Source organism: Abramis brama (assembly GCF_963993115.1).
Source record: "Abramis brama genome assembly, chromosome: 7".
Lineage (NCBI taxonomy): Eukaryota > Metazoa > Chordata > Actinopteri > Cypriniformes > Leuciscidae > Abramis > Abramis brama.
In genome coordinates, this window is record NC_139969.1 from 41,834,708 (window position 1) to 41,854,325 (window position 19,618).

The 19,618-nt window shown below is 41.7% G+C and overlaps 1 protein-coding gene across 1 annotated transcript in view; it reads left to right on the forward strand.

Moving 5' to 3' along the window:
* LOC311087553 (NACHT, LRR and PYD domains-containing protein 3-like) overlaps positions 1–7,693 on the forward strand; it is a gene marked incomplete at both ends in the record, with an annotated part of 56,104 nt that extends 48,411 nt beyond the window's left edge. The window contains 2 exons of the mRNA XM_084120878.1: positions 7,200–7,373; positions 7,528–7,693. Coding sequence (XP_083977004.1) covers positions 7,200–7,373; positions 7,528–7,693 — 340 coding nt within the window. The remainder of the gene's footprint in view (positions 1–7,199; positions 7,374–7,527) is intronic.
* Between the last annotated feature and the right edge of the window lie 11,925 nt (positions 7,694–19,618).

Sequence of the window (19,618 nt, forward strand, 5' to 3'; positions counted from 1 at the left end):
GGGTTGGAACAACATGAGGTAAGTAATTACTGACAGAATTTTCATTTTTGGGTGAACTAACCCTTTAAGCCAAAGTGTCCTGGTGACCTGAAGGGGGCGCTACACACACAGAGAGACACAGCAAAGTCTTGTTCTTGCCATTGCAGACATTTCTGAGCGTTATTCCTAGTATATTGATATCTTTTGTTTGACCTTGGACTGTTTACCCCATATTTCTGCCTGCCCATATGATCTACTGCCCGTTTACCTGGATTTATCCTGTTGCCTGCTGCCTGCCCTGATCCATTGCATTTCATATCGTTACGTTTCTGCCTTGCCTTTGATATCTCTGTTGCTGGTGATTTACCTCTGCCTGTTGTTCTCCTACTGTCTACAATAAAGCCGCACATGGATCCCACTTCTGCTGACTTCTTGTTACATATATTTCCTTCAGTTATTTTCATGCTTAATTAAGCCTGCTAAAATGCATTGTATGAGCTTCTGTTACTGAAAACTGTTAATTCTATTGCTCTATCATATTGTATCTTTCATTTAATAGCACAGCACATATTTAGAGCAGCAGGGCTCGGTGCTGAGGATCGGGTCAGTGGTTCAAATGTTTAGAAACCAGTGAAATATCAATTCTTTATTCCCACTTTGATACTACAACAAAAACTACTTGCCTAATTAATGTGAATTTAAAACATTATTAAAGACAAGTAAGAAGTCAGTAATAAAATAAGAACAAATAATCAAATTACAAATAGCACAAATAAATTCAATATAACAAAGTAAATCTACAAATGAAATAAACAGTGTTTTTAGAGTTTTTCGGGTAGATCCAACATTAGTTTTCAGGTACAGAAATTTGAATAAAGTAATCAAATGGGAAATAATACTGCATATTAATTACTGTATAAATTAAATATAGACTTTTTGTTAAGTTACAAAAGGTAGCCTATTTAGTCAAGAGCAGTGAGTAATTTCTTTGTCCTTTGTTTGATTAACATTAAAACACAGCAGCAGGTTTATTAGACTGCTGTCAGTTTAAGACCGAACGTATAGACCCCATTTGAATATACTGTCTACGTTCACTTGAAATATAACCAACTTTGTTTACTGTAGGATAATCACCAAGACGGGAGTTTTTACATGATTTTGTGTGAATTTGTCCGTACATGCAAAAGACGTGAAAGAGAATTCAACTCATTATTCACGAGCTGTCTGAGACGCTGGATTTTGGGGCGTGCGCTTTAACACTCGTTATACATAAACCAGGTAACAGTTCATGTTTTACTTGCATATACGATTTAGTTTTAATCCAAAATTACAAGTGAACGATCAGCAGAAGCTCACTCACTCACTCTCTCTCTCTCTCTCTCTCTCATCTGTTGACGTTAATAATAAGCTACATGCCTCATTTTACTTTCTTTGCCTTTGACATTGACATCCGACTGAACTACAACATCTGTGAAAAGGGATGTGCTCGATAAGCTTGCGGGTCTGTGCCGTGCGCGCTCAATGCACTGCGTTTTTCTCTTATCAACTTGCGCACCACAGCTATATAGACCTTACTATATTTTGTTTAATATTCCTCTAATTAGATACATTTACTTCATAGACAGCCTTCTTTTTTATCCCATTATACTCTCTGTTGTCAGTGTTTCTTTGTCTGGACAAACACTACACGCTGCCTGGTATCGGTTGTTGGTATCAGAGCATTTTTATAAGTATGAGTACGAGTACATGAGCTCAGTATCGGTGCATCCCTAATCTCTCTTACTCTGTCTGCTTATTCGCTTGCATATTAAGATGATGTGACTTTACAGAATTTGTCTTATTTTCTACTCTCTCTCTCTCTGCTAATGTAGTTTAAGCTACTGTGATATGACAGATGAAGGTTGTTCTGATGTGAGTTCAGCTCTGAAATCAAACCCGTCACACCTGAGAGAGCTGAACCTGATCGGGAATAAACTAGGAGACTCTGGAGTGAAAAACCTCAGTGATCTACTGATGAACCCACAATTCAAGCTGGAGAAACTACAGTTAGTATCATTATACTGTACAGCAATTACAGTGTGACAAGTTTATTTATTTGAAGACAGCAGGGCTTATGTTTCATTGTTTATAGCAGTGCACTTTCTGGATTTTTTAAACTAAAACACTTTACACTCAATATCTCACAATGAGTCTGAGTTCACATTATATTTGTGTAAAATTCTTTACATTCATGATTTGTTTGTAAGATAATCTCTCTTCCTCTGTTTGTGTCTTTCTAGTCTATATCACTATTGGTCACATTTTTATGTGTTTTTTATCTAGTTAGTAATTGTTTAATTTCCAGCATTTGATACAATGTACTGATTGTGTACCTGTAGAAATATGCCTTTTCAACAGAGAATAAAGAAGAGAGACGTCAAATAAATAGTTAAAAATGAAAGAGAATAAACAGTATCTTCCAGCACACAGAACGTTTCGGTTACGTATGTAACCCTTGTTCCCTGAGTAGGGAATGGAGACGTTACGACGTAAATGCCATGGATCTGCGGAATTTGCATAGCATAACTCCGCCCCACCTCGTGGGTACACAATGAAGTATGCTGGCAACATGCTGTCATGTTTTCTCGCTGAGGAGCTGAGACTGAACTCAGGCGTTCCAGCAGTACAGCGGAAGTGGCAGGAAGATGTACCCTTTCGTGGTCACTACGAGTTACGTCGGGCTGCATATGGAAGAACACTGGGGTATCCAGCCCGTAGGGTGGAATCTTTCAACCCCAGGGTTGGCAGGTGGCTTGCCAAGGGAAAGACACATGCTTGAGAGAGGCTTACAGTGGAAATACACATGTGGGGGTCGCCCAAGGGGGAACCATTTACATGGAGGCATCTAGCCAACACGAAAGCTCCCGGCGGCATAACTCTGGCGTTGACGTCAACGGTGCTGGAGGAACTCAGGGCTTCAGGAAGAAACTCACCTGAGGAGAATATCGCACGTATCCAGTCCGAGGAGTGGAATGACGAGCAAGCGAAGAAACCTGAGCAGATCCTAGTTACCAGCTAGTTGAAGCGAGTACACAGGAGGATACTGGCTCCACTCGGAGATTGTAGAATCTCGTGAATGTGTTAGGTGTCGCCCAGCCTGCAGCTCTGCAGATGTCTGTTAGCAAGGTGCCATACGCTAGAGCCCAAGAGGAAGCCACACTCCGGGTGGAGTGTGCCTTCACACCAAGGAGGCATGGTCGACCTTGCTGCTGGTATGCCAAAGCAATGTCGTCCACTGTCCAGTGAGACAACCTTTGCTTAGAGAGAGCCTTTCCCTTCAGCTTCCCACCATAACAGACAAAGAGCTGGTCAGAGGTCCTGAAACACTGCGTAAGCTCTCTGTCTACGTAAGCATGGAGGATGCATACTGGACAGGGCAGTGCCAAGGCTGGGTCTGCCTCCTCCAAGAGCAGCGCTTGCAGGTTCACCACCTGGTCCTGAAAGGGAGTGGTGGGAACCTTGGGCACATATCCAGGCCGGGGTCTCAGGATCACGTGAGAATAGGCCGGACTGAATTCCAGGCACTCTTCGTCAACCTAAAATGCCTGCAGATCTCCTACCCTCTTGATGGAGGCCAATACAACCAGGAGTGCTGTCTTCATGTACAGGAACTTAAGTTCCACTGATTGCAAAGGCTCAAAGGGAGCTTTCTGAAGGGCAGATAGAACCACTGCCCAAGAGGTCCCAAGAGGGAACGAGAGGAGGGTGAGGAGGATTTAGTGTCCTCGCTCCTCTCAGGAACCTGATGACCAGGTCGTGCTTCCCCACGGACTTACCTTCAACTGCGTTGTGATGTGCGGCGATAGCGGCAACATACACTTTGAGGGTGGAGAGAGACAGCCTTCGCTCCAACCCATCTTGCAGGAAGGAAAGCACGACACTGATCGGGCATTTTCTGGGGTCCTCTTGGCGAGAAAAGCACCAGGTGACGAAGAGATTCCACTTCAATGCATAGGCATGTCTCATGGACAGTGCTCTAGCGGAAGTAATGGTAGGGTACTCAAACCTGTCCAGAAGCCACACATGTATAGATCGGGACGAGGGTGCCAGAGTGTGCCCCGTCTCTGAGAAAGGAGGTCCTTCATCAGAGGAATTGGCCAGGTAGGTGTTGTCGCAAGGAGTACTAATTCGGAGAACCAGGTCCGGGTGGGCCAATGAGGCGCAACCAAAATGACCCTGGGGATGGAGTCTCCATTCTCCAGAAAGAGGCTGAAACTGCAAGAGCTCGTCGGCTGCACGATTCTGGTCTCCCGGGATATAAATGGCTCGAAGCGACCTCAGATGCCTCTGACTCCATAGGAGGAGGTGGCGGGCGAGTTGCGACATACAGCGGGGGCACAGACCATCTTGCCGGTTGATGTATGCTACTGTCACGGTATTGTCTGAGTGGACTAGTATGTGTTGGTTCTTGAGCAACGTGTCGGAAGCGGTGCACCAGCAACTCGAGGCAATTGACATGCCAAAGGCGCTGGGGTCTTGTCCAGGAGCCCGCGGCAGCATGTCCATTGCACATGGCACCCCAGGCCGTGGTGGAGGCATCTGTTGAGACAACAACTGCCTGGAAACTCGTTCTTAAGGGCACTCCGGCCCATAGAAAGCTGAGGTTCATCTACAGGGTGAAGGTTTGACGGCAAGAGCCTCTGAAATAACTTCAGTGGAACCACACTCTTGCCCTTGAACTGTCTCAGGCAAGTCAGCAGTGACGCAAGTCGCTCATACACGGCGACCGAGTCGATTTCCATACCAAGAAAAAAGATCCTCTGCACGGGGGAGAGTTTGCTCTTTTCCCAGTTGACCCGAAGGCCAAGGCCGGCTAAGTGCCGGAGCACTAGGTCCCTGTGTTCGCAAACCTGGTCTCGAGAGTGAGCTAGGATCAGCCAGTCGTCGAGATAGTTCAGGATGCAAACCCTGTGTTGCCGTAGCAGCATGAGGGCTGCCTTGACGACTTTCGTGAAGATACGAGGAGACAGGGCTAGCCCGAATGGGAGAACCGCGCACTGATATGCCCGCCCCTCGAAAGCAAACTGAAGAAACGGTCTGTTTCAAGGAAGAATGGAGACATGAAAGTAGGCGTCCTTCAGGTCAATCGCTGTAAGCCAATCCTGTGGCCGAACACATTCGAAAAATGTGTTTGGCCGCGAGCATCTTGAACGAAAGCCTGCGAAGGGATCGGTTCAAGGCGCGCAGGTCCAGGATTCACCGTAACCCACCGGATTTCTTCGGTACAATGAAGTAGGGGCTTCAGTACAATAGTGTAACAAACTCCCCGGAAGCGGGGAGGAGATCATGTGAACTGAATCGCATAGCTGAGCCTGATGGTTCTCACGACCCAGCGGGACAGGTTGGGAAGCTCTAGCCAGGGTCCCAGGAACTGAACCAGTGGGGTCATATGAACCACAGACGTACCCTCGGTGAAGCAGTGAGACGGAATGACCGGCCCGGACTTGGGAGGGGTAGCGTCCCGGTGTGGAGGGCGTGGCCATTTGCTGCGTCCTGACAGAGGAGGCCAGGGAAGCACCAGCGTTCCACAGGGGCCTGCTCTTCCAGGGGTCTGGCGACAGAGGGGGACGAGAGTGGCGAGGCTCGTCATCCGGGACCTCTGGTGGCTCAGAGATTGAGGAGTTCTTTCTTTAACCACATTAAGGTGGTGCCCGCCGGGGGGTGAGCAGCATGTAGTGGAGAACAAAAGAATCTCCCCCAGCCCTCCACCGGGTGAAGGAGTGGCCCTGTTACCATCTCCTGTGAAGCGGGCCTGAGGGGGCTGGGGCGCCTTCCTGCGACCACCTCCATGGCGCGACCCGGGTGAAAGCTGCTGCTGGGGCTGGGCGGGAGCCGCTGGAGTGCGCCCTCGGCAGCGAGCAGGCTGAGGATTCTGTGCCGACGGTTGGGTGGAGGCAGCAGCAGGCCATTGGGGCAGAATATGCTTTATAGCCTCAGTCTACTAGACGGTCGAAAACTGTTGGGCGAAGTCCTCCACTGCGCTGCCTTAGAGGCCAGCCTGGGATATAGGAGTGTCGAGGAAACGGGTTCGCTCGACATCTTTCATAACGGCCAGGTTGAGCCAAAAAGGTGTCTCTCCTGGACCACATTAGTGGACATCACCTGGCCCAGGGAGCGTGCGGTCACCTTCTGCCTGGGAAAGCATAGCAGTCAACTCAGGATCTGACTCGGACAATGCTGGTATGCCCAAAGGCGGCAACACAGCCGAATCATCATCTCCCGAGGACTCCTACACACCTTGTGATGCAGCGATGGACAAAGTTTCCTCGTCTGCAGCGCCGAAAGAAACACGGGGAATGCCTGAAGATGGTCCCGTGGTTTCAATCGGGACGCTCGCAGGTTGCGGCACGTAAGAGGTAGGTGTGGGCCGAGGAGGAATCGTCGGCGCTTTGTTCCACAACGTCATCCTCAGGTCACCCTGTCCACGAGCCAAAGTACCACCTCTCGGAGAGGGGGTAGATCGGGTTGTGGATGAGGGGACTCTCGATCTAGTGAGGTCATTGAGTCTCAGCCGCAGTCGCGATGGTCATGTTTCCGCAATGAGAACATGAATCATCCACAAAGGCTGCCTTAGCATTATCTAGGCCCAAACACGCAAGGCAGCGATTGTGCCCATCAAACTGAGAAACAGTACGACCGCAACCAGAAGTGCACGGACGAGACACTTTTGTGAGAGGGGGAAACTCTGCAGAGTGTTGAAGCGACCAGGGAGAACACACGACTGGCGGATCACTGCACAGACCAGCAGGCAATGTGAACTCGCTGGAAATCGCCGTCACACCAACACCTGGAGAGTAGCTTGTCTAGAAGAGTGAAGAGAGATGATCTCAGAATGGCTTGTGGAGTGAAAAATGCTCTTGGGTCTGAAGCGAAAACATAACTGCATAACTGCTGTTGCCAACGTACTTCCTTATGTACCCATGAGGTGGGGTGGAGTTACGCTATGAAAATTCCGCAGACTCAAGGCATTTCATTGCCATTGGCTCGTTTTGTAATACTCGAAGGTGAGAGGCTTTCTAAGCAAAACCCCATTCATCGTCACGACGTAACTCGTAGTGACCACGAAAGGGAGCTAGTGTTACTGGGTTTTAAAACAGACTATTGGAAACTAAATGCCTGCTGTAGCTCTTCAATTAGATGATCATCATAGATGTGAACTATTGTTATTTCTCTGTCTTCAGTCTGAGTGAATGCAGTATTACAGAGGAACAGAGTCTCATCCTGACTTCAGCTCTGAAATCAAACCCGTCACACCTGAGAGAGCTGAACCTGAACTGGAATATAATAGGAAACACAGGAGTGAAGCACTTATGTGACGTACTGAAGGATTCACACTGTAAACTGGAGAGATTGAGGTCAGTCACATTCACATACAAGAATCAAAATGCTTAAAATCACTTAAGCAGTTTAAACTAAAACACTTCATACTCAATATCTCACATTTAGTCTGAGTTCACATTATATTTGTGTAAATGTCTTCACATTCACCCTCTGTTTGTGTCTTTCTAGTCTATATGACTGTGGAATTACAGATGTTTCTTCTTTAACTCAGTCTTTGACTAACTCAAAAGCACTGCAGTTTTTAAAAGAGCTTGATCTGAGTCAGAATAAGATAGGAGACTCAAAGCAGCGACTCAGAGACGAGCTACGAGACTCAAACTGTGACCTGAGGTGAGGAAACATCACTGAGATATTAAAGAGATCTTCATTTACTTTGGATATGTGAACAAATCTTTCAAATATTCATTATAAAAATTATAAATTAAACTTTATTGCAACAAAGGGTATGCAAGATCATGTAAAGGTGGTAATTAATCTGATTACAGGAATTCAATTTAACTTATTTTTTTACTAACAAAAAAAACACAACAACAACAGTAATTGAAATATAATTTGCACTTTGTTCCAATGAACACGGATTGTCTTCTCTTCTGTTCCACTTTACAGAGTAGATGAAGATCGATCACGAAACGTCAGTGGATTGTTTACATCAAGGTTTAATTCTGTGAACTCATCATAAGAGCAGAAACCATCAGGTGATCCACAGAAGAGTCTTGATACTGTCTATGAGGAGAAATAAATGTGTAAATGTGTTTCATAAAGGTGGAAGAGACTCAGACTTCACAATTAAATAAAGCAGCGTGTGTGTTAGCATTGGTATTAGAAACGTGATATTGAATGATTAATGTTGGTTTATTATTCAGCCAAATGATGGTTTAGTAGTAATTAGTAGTAAAGTAGTAAAAGGTGGAACAGAGGAAGAAGCTCAGGTGATTCGGTCAGCAGAATAATACCTGTTGCAATTGTTCAAACATTAAGGATGTTGTGTACACATTAATTTAAAAAAAAAAAAAAAAAACATTAAATGATTTTAGTGTTTCTTCATCTAGATGAATTGGTCGTAGCCTTAAAAAATGTAATGTGGTGCAACTGTGATTTATATTAAAATTAATTAATTTCCTTAACATGCTTAATTTTTTTTTACAAGTTCTTAATAATTAAAGTGTTTAGAAACAAAGTATTTGCATTTTTGTAAATAATGATCTCATTTTTTGTTCTATAATTTCAGAGTTGCCTTCTTAAATCTAGTTAACAGACTTATTTTTCCTGTGAATCACATAAAACTTATACAAATGTTTTAAAAATATCATTCACTTAAGCATACTGTATCCCTGATTAATATTTCAGCCACAGAAATAAGATATTTTATTTTAAATATATATACAGTGATTGCTTTTATTGGTCGCACCACATGATGAGTGGTCGCTCCTAGTGTTGGGCAATATGCTCCATTTTCATATCGTCCTGTGTGTGATATCTGCGATACACGATATTATCGTGAGGGGGCGGGGCGTACTTATTTGATTATTAACTTGCTCATTTACTCATTCATTTGCTTGTTTTATTACTTCGTTTTATATCGAGAATCTTTTTATATTTTGCTAGCAAAGGTGGAGTTGTTTATTAATAGGCTAAATCAGGTTATTTCCCGGTATAGTGTGATAAAAAAAGATCCTAGTCATTTTTGAATCTGAGTGAGTATTTCAACATGTCAGCGGGAAATTTACGGACACACATTATCCTCTCATGCCGTTACAGATGCAGCATTTTGACTGTACTTCTGCACGAGATGAGAACACGTTTTAATAATTTCTTGGGTCAAGAAAGAATCGGAGTTTGTGATATATGTCCTCCTACCAGTGCTCTCTCTGTCTGGATGCACTTTATATTATGCACACTTCAATAAGCCCAAAGAACGCGGTTAAGGGCCATAAATCACTCAAAGTGACATATGCTACACTATAACCTCTCTCTCACCTGAAGCTAATCAAGGTCTTCAGGATTGCTAAAGTTACAGGCAGGTGAGTGTTTTTTTCAGGGTTGGAGCTAAACTCTGCAGGACAATAGCCATCCAGGATCAACGTTCCCCACCCCTGATCCAAGTGAAATAACCAAGCTCTTAAACCAACATTATAAATGAAAATACATTAATTATATTACAACCTACCTTGAATGCTGTTGAGTAAACATTCCCAAGCAAAGATGGTGTCCTCTTCAATCTGTCTGTGGTTGCTGCCTTCATCACTCCAATTCACAACAAGAAGGTCTTTGAACTCACTTCTCGTCAGTGGCTTCTGAGTGTTAGTGAACAGAGGCTTGAATGCCATCCAGTTGTTTTCCACTGTCTGCCAAATTGATCCACATGAATTCATTCCTGCCTTAAACTGTGAGATCATGCTAGCAGGCCTGGGGTAACAAACGGATAACAATCAAAATAAAGCTGTTTATTTTCGTTTAACTGCACTGTTATACAATTGTTTTAGGTTTGATTACTACATTGCAGTTTGATATTGACTTCAGATATGTTGGCTTCTTTTTCCTAAGATAAATAAAGTGTTTAATGACCAGGGCTGCGTTCAGCCCCGACAAAACGTTGCACAGCGTTTTTTAAACAGAAACGGTGATGCGTTGAACACACTGTTCTGATGACGCGTGAGTTGCAACTATGGCAGCTGAGAAGGCTCATTCTTTGTGTTCTTTGTGAAGAATTTTCGGAGCCTGATGAAGTCGGTATAAATATGTGTTTAATACTACAAAATATGCCCGATGTTACAGTTACTGCACTTGCCGCCCAGAACAAAAGAGAACTTCCCAATCGAGTGAAGGGATTGCTGAAACTGAAGCACACATCTTACCTAATTCAGACTAAAAAAAACATCTATTTAGCCTCACATACTGACTTTATTTGTAGTTCATACTGTTTTAATACTCTGTATTTTCTTTCTCATTTTTAGGAAAAGCACTTAATTACCATTGTTTATTTCTATACCAAATGTCATACACTTGCAATGAAGCTAAAAATATAAACAACTACATCATTATGTTGATATCCTATATTTTTACAATAAAACTTACAACAAACATCTTCTAATATCCTCAGTTCGAACACATTTGTAAATTACTTTCCTTGAACCCATTGTGCGAGTTCACTTTAATACCGCATGCTTTAAATACATGTTGCTGCTGATTGGACTGCAGTTCTGACACACCCACCAAACAAGAGAAAACGTATCTCAAACCCCGTTGCACACCGGTGCACGCCATTTCCAGGAAACATGACGTTCAACCCGGAAACCGTAGCAAAACGTTGCGCACCGTTTTGAACTTGAACATGCCCCAGGCTGTAAACTCTGGAAGGCCAGCATTGTAGATCGAGGGTACCCCACATTCTGCAATCCAGTCTCCAAGAGAGGCCTTCAGTGAAATTAGGTCTCCCACACTTTTGCACTGCTTGATCTAAAAAGACCTGTTTTAGACAATATTAGATTACCATTTAATTGTTCATCAGGTTAAACATATAGGTGATAATAGGCTACCTGTTGCAACTGTAACTGCACTTCATCATCTGGCAAGTCATGAAAATCAAACCTATCAGAAAGCCCTTCCTGTCCACACATCAACAAATACAAAGCCGGATGAAGGGCTTTAATGCCTGGCAGTGATGCGCGGGTCAATGTATAAACAACCCACACCCGACCGACGTTTTCAACTAACCTGCCCGCAACTCGGACCGCAAAAAAAAAGAAGAAAATATTGTACCCGCTTCCTGACCCGCATTTTTTAAAAGTAGTAAATGCATAGCAAGAAGTACACATGACAAAACCAGCACTTCGGTCAACATCTTTCATTATTTCGGCAAATGTCTCCCACACTTTGTGTGTAGGCTATTTGCGGAGCTTCCACTCCCCAGTCTTCACCTTTTCACTTGCCGCCTCCATCTCTACCTGCAGACTGAGCTCGTGCGTCATCTTCGCGCCAGTTATTCAGCCAATAAAGTGTAGGCCTATGTATTTCATAGAAAATTGTGGAGCATGTGAGCGGAGTGGAGCGGGAGCGAGCGGGGAGCCCGAGCGGGTGGATCTTGGACAGAGCGCAGAGCGGCATTTTTAAAAGGACGGAGCGTCGTCCTATTTCCCGCTCCAATTTTGCTCCGCACACACCACGATTCTGAAGCATGCTCAGTCTAGCCTGACTCAGTCTACTGTTGATGACTGCAAGATGGATTCTATTTTTTTCAGTCAAAACTCGGCTCAATAATGGAGTTCAAAAAGTAGCCTACTTCAAAAAGGAAAATAAGAAGTCATACAGGTGTACTATAATATAAAACTAACTATAATGTGGTAGAAGAAAACGAATGTGGAGACATCGTTTCAGTCAGTAAAGATTCATTTTGGAATCTAAAAAGACACATCTCTCGAAAACATGCAGTGTGCTATGTGAACACGCTGGGAAGAAAGCAAAAAGTTAGCAAATTGAATACGGTAACTTGTAACAAAGTGTAAATAATATTCAAACAATTGATACAAGCCCATTTTTAAATTTTAATCCTGCGCGCTGCGCAAAAAAATCAGTTATAAGAATGTTGGCCTTATAGTTAATTTAGTCTACTTTTAAAACGTTTACGTATATATTTTTATATTTTTTGTTTATATAAATTTTATTTATATTATTAGGCCCATTTATTCGTTTTATTTTACAGCAGTTTGTGTGTAGGCCTACAATGGATATAGGATAAGCCCATTTAAATTTTAATCGTGCGCGTTGCGCAAAAGTTCACTTATCAAAATTCTGGACTAATAGTAAATTTACTTTTAAATTTTTTATGTAGGCTATATTTTTGTTTATATAATTGTTATTTATATTATTAGGCCCATTTATTCGTTTAATTTTACAGGACTTTGTAGGCTATTCCTTCTTATAGGCCTAATTTGTCATTTGAAATAAAACATTTCTAATTGAAAAATGTTGTTGTTGCTCATTAGTTCTTTAGGAGGTAAGGCTGTGGTCTAAGCTAAAAGCGATACACATGTAGATTTTTTTTCCTTTTTTGGAGCGAGCGGGGGGCGATTTGAGTGGAGCGCGGAGCAAACTGCGTTGAGCGCTGAGCGTTATGAGCGGAGCGGCCTGTAGCTTTGAGCGGGGGAGCGGAGGAGTGGAGGGGTGGAGGAGTGGAGGGGTGAACAGTTCCGTGAGTGATGAGCGGAGATTCTCACCGCTCTACTCCGCTCATATGCTCTCTAGTACTATATAAATTACAAAGGTTTAATTGGCATCTTTATTTCAAACGACCCGACCGACCGCAACCCGAATATCATTAAAAATATTTTTGGATGACTCGTAACCGTGGGTGACCGCAGGCACCCGCTCATATCGGATCAACCCGCGCATCACTGATGCCTGGGCCTCCATGAATCAGTGACCAAGCAATGAGTTTTCCACACGTGTAAAACTGGTTCTGTTCTAAGGCTGACTGGTTGTAGGCAAAACAAACCTGGCCTTGCTTTCCTTCAAAAATTCCAAGTGCTGACTGTGCCTCGATCATTAAAGAGCCTGATGGAAGGAAAATTATATTTGTTATAACATTATATACATTTTCAACTCAAAGTAGTCTATTACTAGTTGTTTCAGTTTATTACTTCAAATAAAGTTAGAATTAGTTTAAAATGTATATACCAAGTAAAAATGTTTGTGGACGAACTGTAGTACACAGAATAAGTACATTTATTTTAGTTTGAGCATTTCTGAATATTAGAAAGGGAATTCAATATTTCTGGATCTTTGAGATAAAAGTTAATTGTACTATAAAAATGTACTGTAACTCTCAGAACTGAAAACTTCCCCCCAAGCTGATTATTCCTAGTATCATACCTCACAATATCAAGTCGGACTTGTACCCATGAGTTTAGCCCTTAATATTTTGTTTCAGTTTTTGAAGATGCAACATTTGTCTCCCCAGTCTAGCAGTACAAGTGTTTATACCAACCTAAAGAACTCTCTTTGTGGCCCACCATGATCTTCAGCAGACTCTCCAACAAACTCAATTCGTGGAGTTCTGTTGCAAGAAAAGTAGGACTTTGACAGAGCTTGACAGGCACTGTGAAGAATTTTTGACCGTCTTGCAACAACAATGGCACAATTTTGAGTGTCAAGGTGGTCTTTCTGGAATGATCTCAGAATGTCAGCCAAATCTGCTTCTTCCTAAATAAAGGTTGAGGAATTTAACAGAATATTATTATTAGCTATACATTTCATGCAAAGTGTCTGGTTAGTATGTACTCACAGAGTCTGAATTGGTGTAAATGGGAGAGCCCAACATAACAGTTTCTTCCTCTGTGTCTGTTAGAACCACAAAGTCCTCCCTTAAAAATAAGAAATTGAAAAATAAAAAAATATATATTTTTTGTCATTGTTTACTCACTGTCAGGTTGTTTCAAACCTGTATGACATTCTTTCCTATTGTCCAATAGGAGATATTTAATTTTAATTCAACAAAGTGTTTTTGACTGCTGAATGCTATAATTGACCATCAGAATCAAGTATTCCATAGCAACATACAATAATAATAATAATAATAATAATAATAATAATAACAAACCCATTCTGAACTTCCGAGTTTGAATGTTCTTCATTTGCTGGTGGTATAACCCTGTAGTACACCTAAAAAAATGCTTTAGTAATTATTATTATTATTAAATGTAACCACTGGGGAATAGCCCAATACTTGCTTGACTCATCATAAACAGAGAAGTACCTCCGGCAACAGTGCTATTCCACAAGACACATGCAGTGTTGTTTATTAACCACCACACTAGAGAGCCAAAAGTTACATAGTGTACCTCTGAGTGACAAATGTTTAGTACATTATATCATATCTATACAAAGGACTACAAGGGAACCAGATTTTCATTTGTGCGAAATTAAAATAAACAATACTCACATCTGGAGTTCCAGCATTCACCCATTCATAGATCACAGGGCTCTCATTGCCCTAAAAAAATGATGTACTTTCAGAATTTAATAATGAAAATATCATAATTTTTCATTAACTTTCAAGAAATATTATAATTGTTGCATATCATTATTAGAAGTATTATTACAAAAAGAACTGCTACAAACTTAACACGCAGTTACCTGGATCGTAAGTGGAGAGGTAGATGTCAGTGGGACCAGTGGTGATTCTGTAGTGCTATGAGAGCACTGGGGTGAACTCTGCTCCCATGATGATGTTCAGTGGCAGTAGAGTGAGCTCTCGTGGGGCAACAGCTGCAGCTTCAGACAGTGGCTGAGGAGAAATAGGCAGAAATTGGTTCAGTTTCCAAAGGTGTACTAGTTGTTGCCTGAAACAACACAGGAGATGTTGTTTCTTGGAGTTGGGATGTGACTACACTGTTTCAGGTCTCTGTGCTGATGATGGTGGCAGGGCATGTGTTGGACAGGCAGCAGTTGTCTGGGCTAGTAATGGTGCTTCAGCTGAAGTTTGAACCTGTGATAAATTCTACAGAGAACATTTACATTATTATTAATTTGTTACATTTGTCCAAAGCAATCGGGAGGGTCGGGACTTTTCCCGGTGGACCGGTAGTGTTTGGAGGCCGCGAGGGCTGGTCTGATAATAGTTATACATTGCAAGTTCTTAGCAACACCATCCAGCGGGCATACATGTAAAAAAATATATTGTTCACCCAATGTGTTGATGTTAGATAACGCATTAAGTAATGTTAACTTGACTGACTGTACTTTTATTTCATCCAAAACTGCGTTCATATTTAATTTATCTAACCATAGATGTGACCAGTAGCGGTGGCTTTCTTAATCTAATTAAAATAATTTTGCAAGGGTTCTATGACGCTTGCTTATATATTTTTTATATATGTGGCTAAGCTGCTGCCTAGCAGGTAAAACACGTTATTAAAACACAATGTTCTAGGTAGCTAGAAATAACGCCACATAATGCCATCCTGAGGGCCGGTGGTCTACGACATCTCCCGGTAGATTTTTTGGTCCCACTCCGCCCCTGAAAGCAACTTACAATGCAATAAAGGTTTGACCACATTAGGGATGTTAACCGATGACCGTTTGACCGATGGTTGACCGTATCAACGTTAACCGATCAAAGATGTCGGTAGTCGGCAAAAAAAAAAGAAGTGATCTCTAAATTAGGCTATTATAGACAGTGGACTAAACGCTACTACAGTTAGCCATCTCATTCCAAGATATTTTTGTGTGAAGTGAACAAATACCTCACACTCAATTTTTCATAACTCTCATAACTTGTACTTAATAAACCAATAAAAACATTTGGCGCGAGGTCACAGCGTTTGGGTTCGCGCGATCACAAGGTTTGCGAAAAGAAAAGGCTACAGGCTAAAACACTCGAGGTTAGAGCCGGGGCAGACGACAGGATGAAGCGTGCAAAGAAAAGTAGTGTGTGGGACCATTTCACCAAAAAGAATGACACGGATGTAAGTTGCAACTTGTGTGATACAGTGCTTAAATACAGTAGTAGCACATCATCTATGATGTATCACCTGAAAACGCGACACCTGATGATCATCATCTTTCTTTATTATTGTTAGCACTAGGCTACCTCAAACTAAAGCGGCGTCTCTTCGGAGCTGTCATTTTCTTAAATGAGCCGCGGCAATGTTTCAAATGAGCTTCTAAAGCGGGTCGCACACCGGACGCGCAGCTCAGCGCCGCGCCACGTCTAGGACAACTCTCACCTGAAAATCCGATAACATCAGCAATTTTCTGATTTCTGTAAATAAATATAAAACTAAATGTATATTGCAGCACAGGGTGAAGTCCGTATATACATTAACTACGATTTGAGACACATAAATGTAAATTTAATATAAAACTATGTAAATGGCGCTCTGTGGCGCGGCAGGATTTTGAACACGGTCCTGAGCCGTTGCTGGGCGCCGCGGACAGACGCCGCCGGTGTGTGTACTGTCATAAAGAATAATGTGTTCGAATTTAAAAGACGTGGCGCGGCGCGGCGCTGAGCTGCGCGTCCGGTGTGCGACCCCCTTAACGCTAGACAAACGCCTTTATTTTCAACGCGATCACCTTGTACCCAAACCATTTCGAAACTAAGGAGCCATTTCTCCTCCGATTACATACAAGCTCCTCGGCGCCGCGTTTGCGGGAAAGTGACGTGAGTAGAAGCCGGGCGGCAGAGAGATGCGACAGAGTTGCGAAATTGCAGGCGCGGCTCGAAATGGCTGTTATTTCAAATAGCATAGCATATTTTAAACTAATCGGTTAACCGGTTTCAACCGGCTAATGAGGCTCGGTGGTCGGTCAAGAAATTTTTTAGTTTTCGCCATCCCTAGACCACATTCATGCATTCCATGAGAATCAAACCTATGATTTTAGCATGGCTAGCGCTATATGCTCTACACATAAGTTTAAAGAGTAATGCATGGCTATTAGCAATATTAAAATCTAAAACTGGTTAGATTGCATGGTCTTTTATAATTAAACAGCCTGATTTTATATTAAATATTTTCAGATTCCTCCTTGACGCCTGAATTTATTTACAATTAAATAAAAAAAATTATTATGTGTGTTTCTGGCTCCAAACTGATGCTAAATTAAGTTGAGATTGTTAATTTGTCTATACCATATAGAATAGATATAAATTTAGGTATGTTGCAAATTAGCGACAACAGGCATTTAGGGTAATTTTTTTTACAAAATGGTAAAATTAATAAAACACATTTTCCCATCTCAGGTATGTAGATTTTATTTATGGCACAAAGTTGTTAGAACTTATAAACTTTAATTGACAAATTAATGAATCTTGACAACAGCAAGAAACAAAACACTCTCCTACTCCCTAACATTGACAGTAGTTTTTATACATTCCATGTTACACTCTGTTTAACTCTTTCCTTGTTTCTCCAGTGCATACATTATATATTCTTATAGTGTTATATCCTAACATGCTATTTTTTGTGAATTTTTATTATTTTTTTTGTGCCTGAAACCATCTAAATACAGCATTATTATATGTAGCAATTATAGCACAATCCAGCCGTTATGGACCAATGTCGCGAATTTGCTACAAACAGAAATCTACAAAGTACGTAAAAAATATTCGTCACATGAAGTCTATATGAATAACATAGCTATAGAAGCAATCAATAAGCTGGTACATATTTTTTATCTTAGCACAACTTAACTCATTTTGGGCAATTTCTCCACATTTGTGTCCTTGATATGCGGATTTTGCAAACCAAAATATTAGCTTCCGTGAACCGGATGTAGTTCCCACTCCGACCGCTCCTACGAGAAACCAGTGCGTGCAAAAGGTTCCTAGGTATGTATCAAATGTGCACAAACAGGCATTGGGGGAAAACACACGCTATCTCGCCTGCAGTCTGAATGGAAGGGGTTTGTTGCAAATTCGCGACAGTGGGCGTTAAGGGGTTAAAAAGCCCATTCAATGTCAGTTTTTTCATAGTCAAATATAATTTCTGTAATTCATAGATATGCAAACAAATATGATTGTAATACAGCAAAATTTCACACTTTCTGTGTTTAACAGTCTGTCCTCATAGAATAAATGACCCTACCTGATCAGGCTGAGACAGGTCAACAGAAGGGCGTACATAGATGACTCTGTCATCTATGTACATTGTCATTGTCATTGTCATGTAAAAAGCATGCAGAGTGGTTCCAGTCAGTTCAACTGCAGTGTAGGTTTGACCAGCTGTGTGTTTAAAGCTCTCAATATCTCCAATCTTAAATCTAAAAAAGAAGGTAAATTACTTGCATAATAAATACTGAATAAGTGGGTTTAAATGTAACATCTTAAATCACTCACTGGTGCACTGTGGGGTCATAAAGCCTGAGACCACATTGAAAGTTAAATAATTCAAAAACAAAACGTGACATTAACTGAGGAAATAATTAAGACTCTGCACAACGTCTAATCAAAGCCTTGCAAATTTGTGACATTGAATCTCTTAAAAGGGCCGGATAATGTGAAAAGTGAATGCTGACTGAGAAGGGTCATGGAAGGGTCATGGAAGCACAGGAAATTAAATAAATTACAAGATATCCATTTTGAAGGAAGAAACTCATACAGGTGAGTAAGTGGTTGATGACGACATTATCATTTTTGGGCGATTATCCCTTTAATTTTTAAATGGTTGATTACAAAAATTAACCACAGTTTCACTACAAAAACACATGGTTATTGCAGTTAAACAATGGTAACCACGAAATAACCATGGCTTTGCTACACTAACCATAGTTTAACCATGGTATTTGTAGTAAAACTGTGGTTATACAAATGGTAATCAATCAAAAATGGTTACTACACTTTTACAACAATAAAACTATGGTTAATTTTCGTAAGGGATTTGTTATGAAAAATGTATTATTAAAATGCAGTATTAAAACATTTAAACAACTAATCTCAGAGTTTCAGTTACTTACTCAGTGTTGAGTTGAAGTTTTGATTCATAAATATAATGAATATGCTGCAACACCGGCTGATCATTCCAACGGTTCTGGAATTGTACTCCACTAATAATGTAACCATTATTTAGGAGTTGGACTCTAGCCATTCCCTTTGGTACAACTGTGGTTTCCGGGGAGGTCAATAGACACACTTCTCTGATGAAGGGACACCTGTGTTTCTTTGGCACCTAAAGGAAATAAGAAAATGCAATTGTGCACTTGCATTTTCATTATCTAATTCAGAAATAACATATCTTACTTCAGGCAGTTAAATACTCAATTATAGCTAACTATGTCTATGACTAAATGCAAATACTTTGCTAGACGAATAGCATATATACATTGTTATTCACTATTTTACCTTCTCATGTTTACAGTTCCCCGTGAGGCCTCACCACTGAAGTTACTGCGAACTGGAATGCTGGAGTGGGTCTGGTTTGTGGCAAACGGTTAAAAAGTCTTCGTCTCTCATTTTCTGAATGAATGTCTCTGGCCCCTAGAGCCTCCTCAATTCTATTCAAAATGTCAGGAGTAATTAAAATTGTTTCTACAATGCGCCTAGCCATTTTACCTCACTCATTTACATTAATGATAGCAGAGGTTTATGGGTAAAATGTAATTGAGTGGCGCCAAATGAACTTGTATCAGTTTAAATTGCTCAGCGCAGCGCTGGTGAGGATTGTTCGCGCCGCGCTGCCCATTGGGTGTCGCTAGGAAACTCGTCCGCGCTGCGCTGACGAATCGGCCGCGCGGCTCAGACCATTGAACCGCGCAGATGACATGT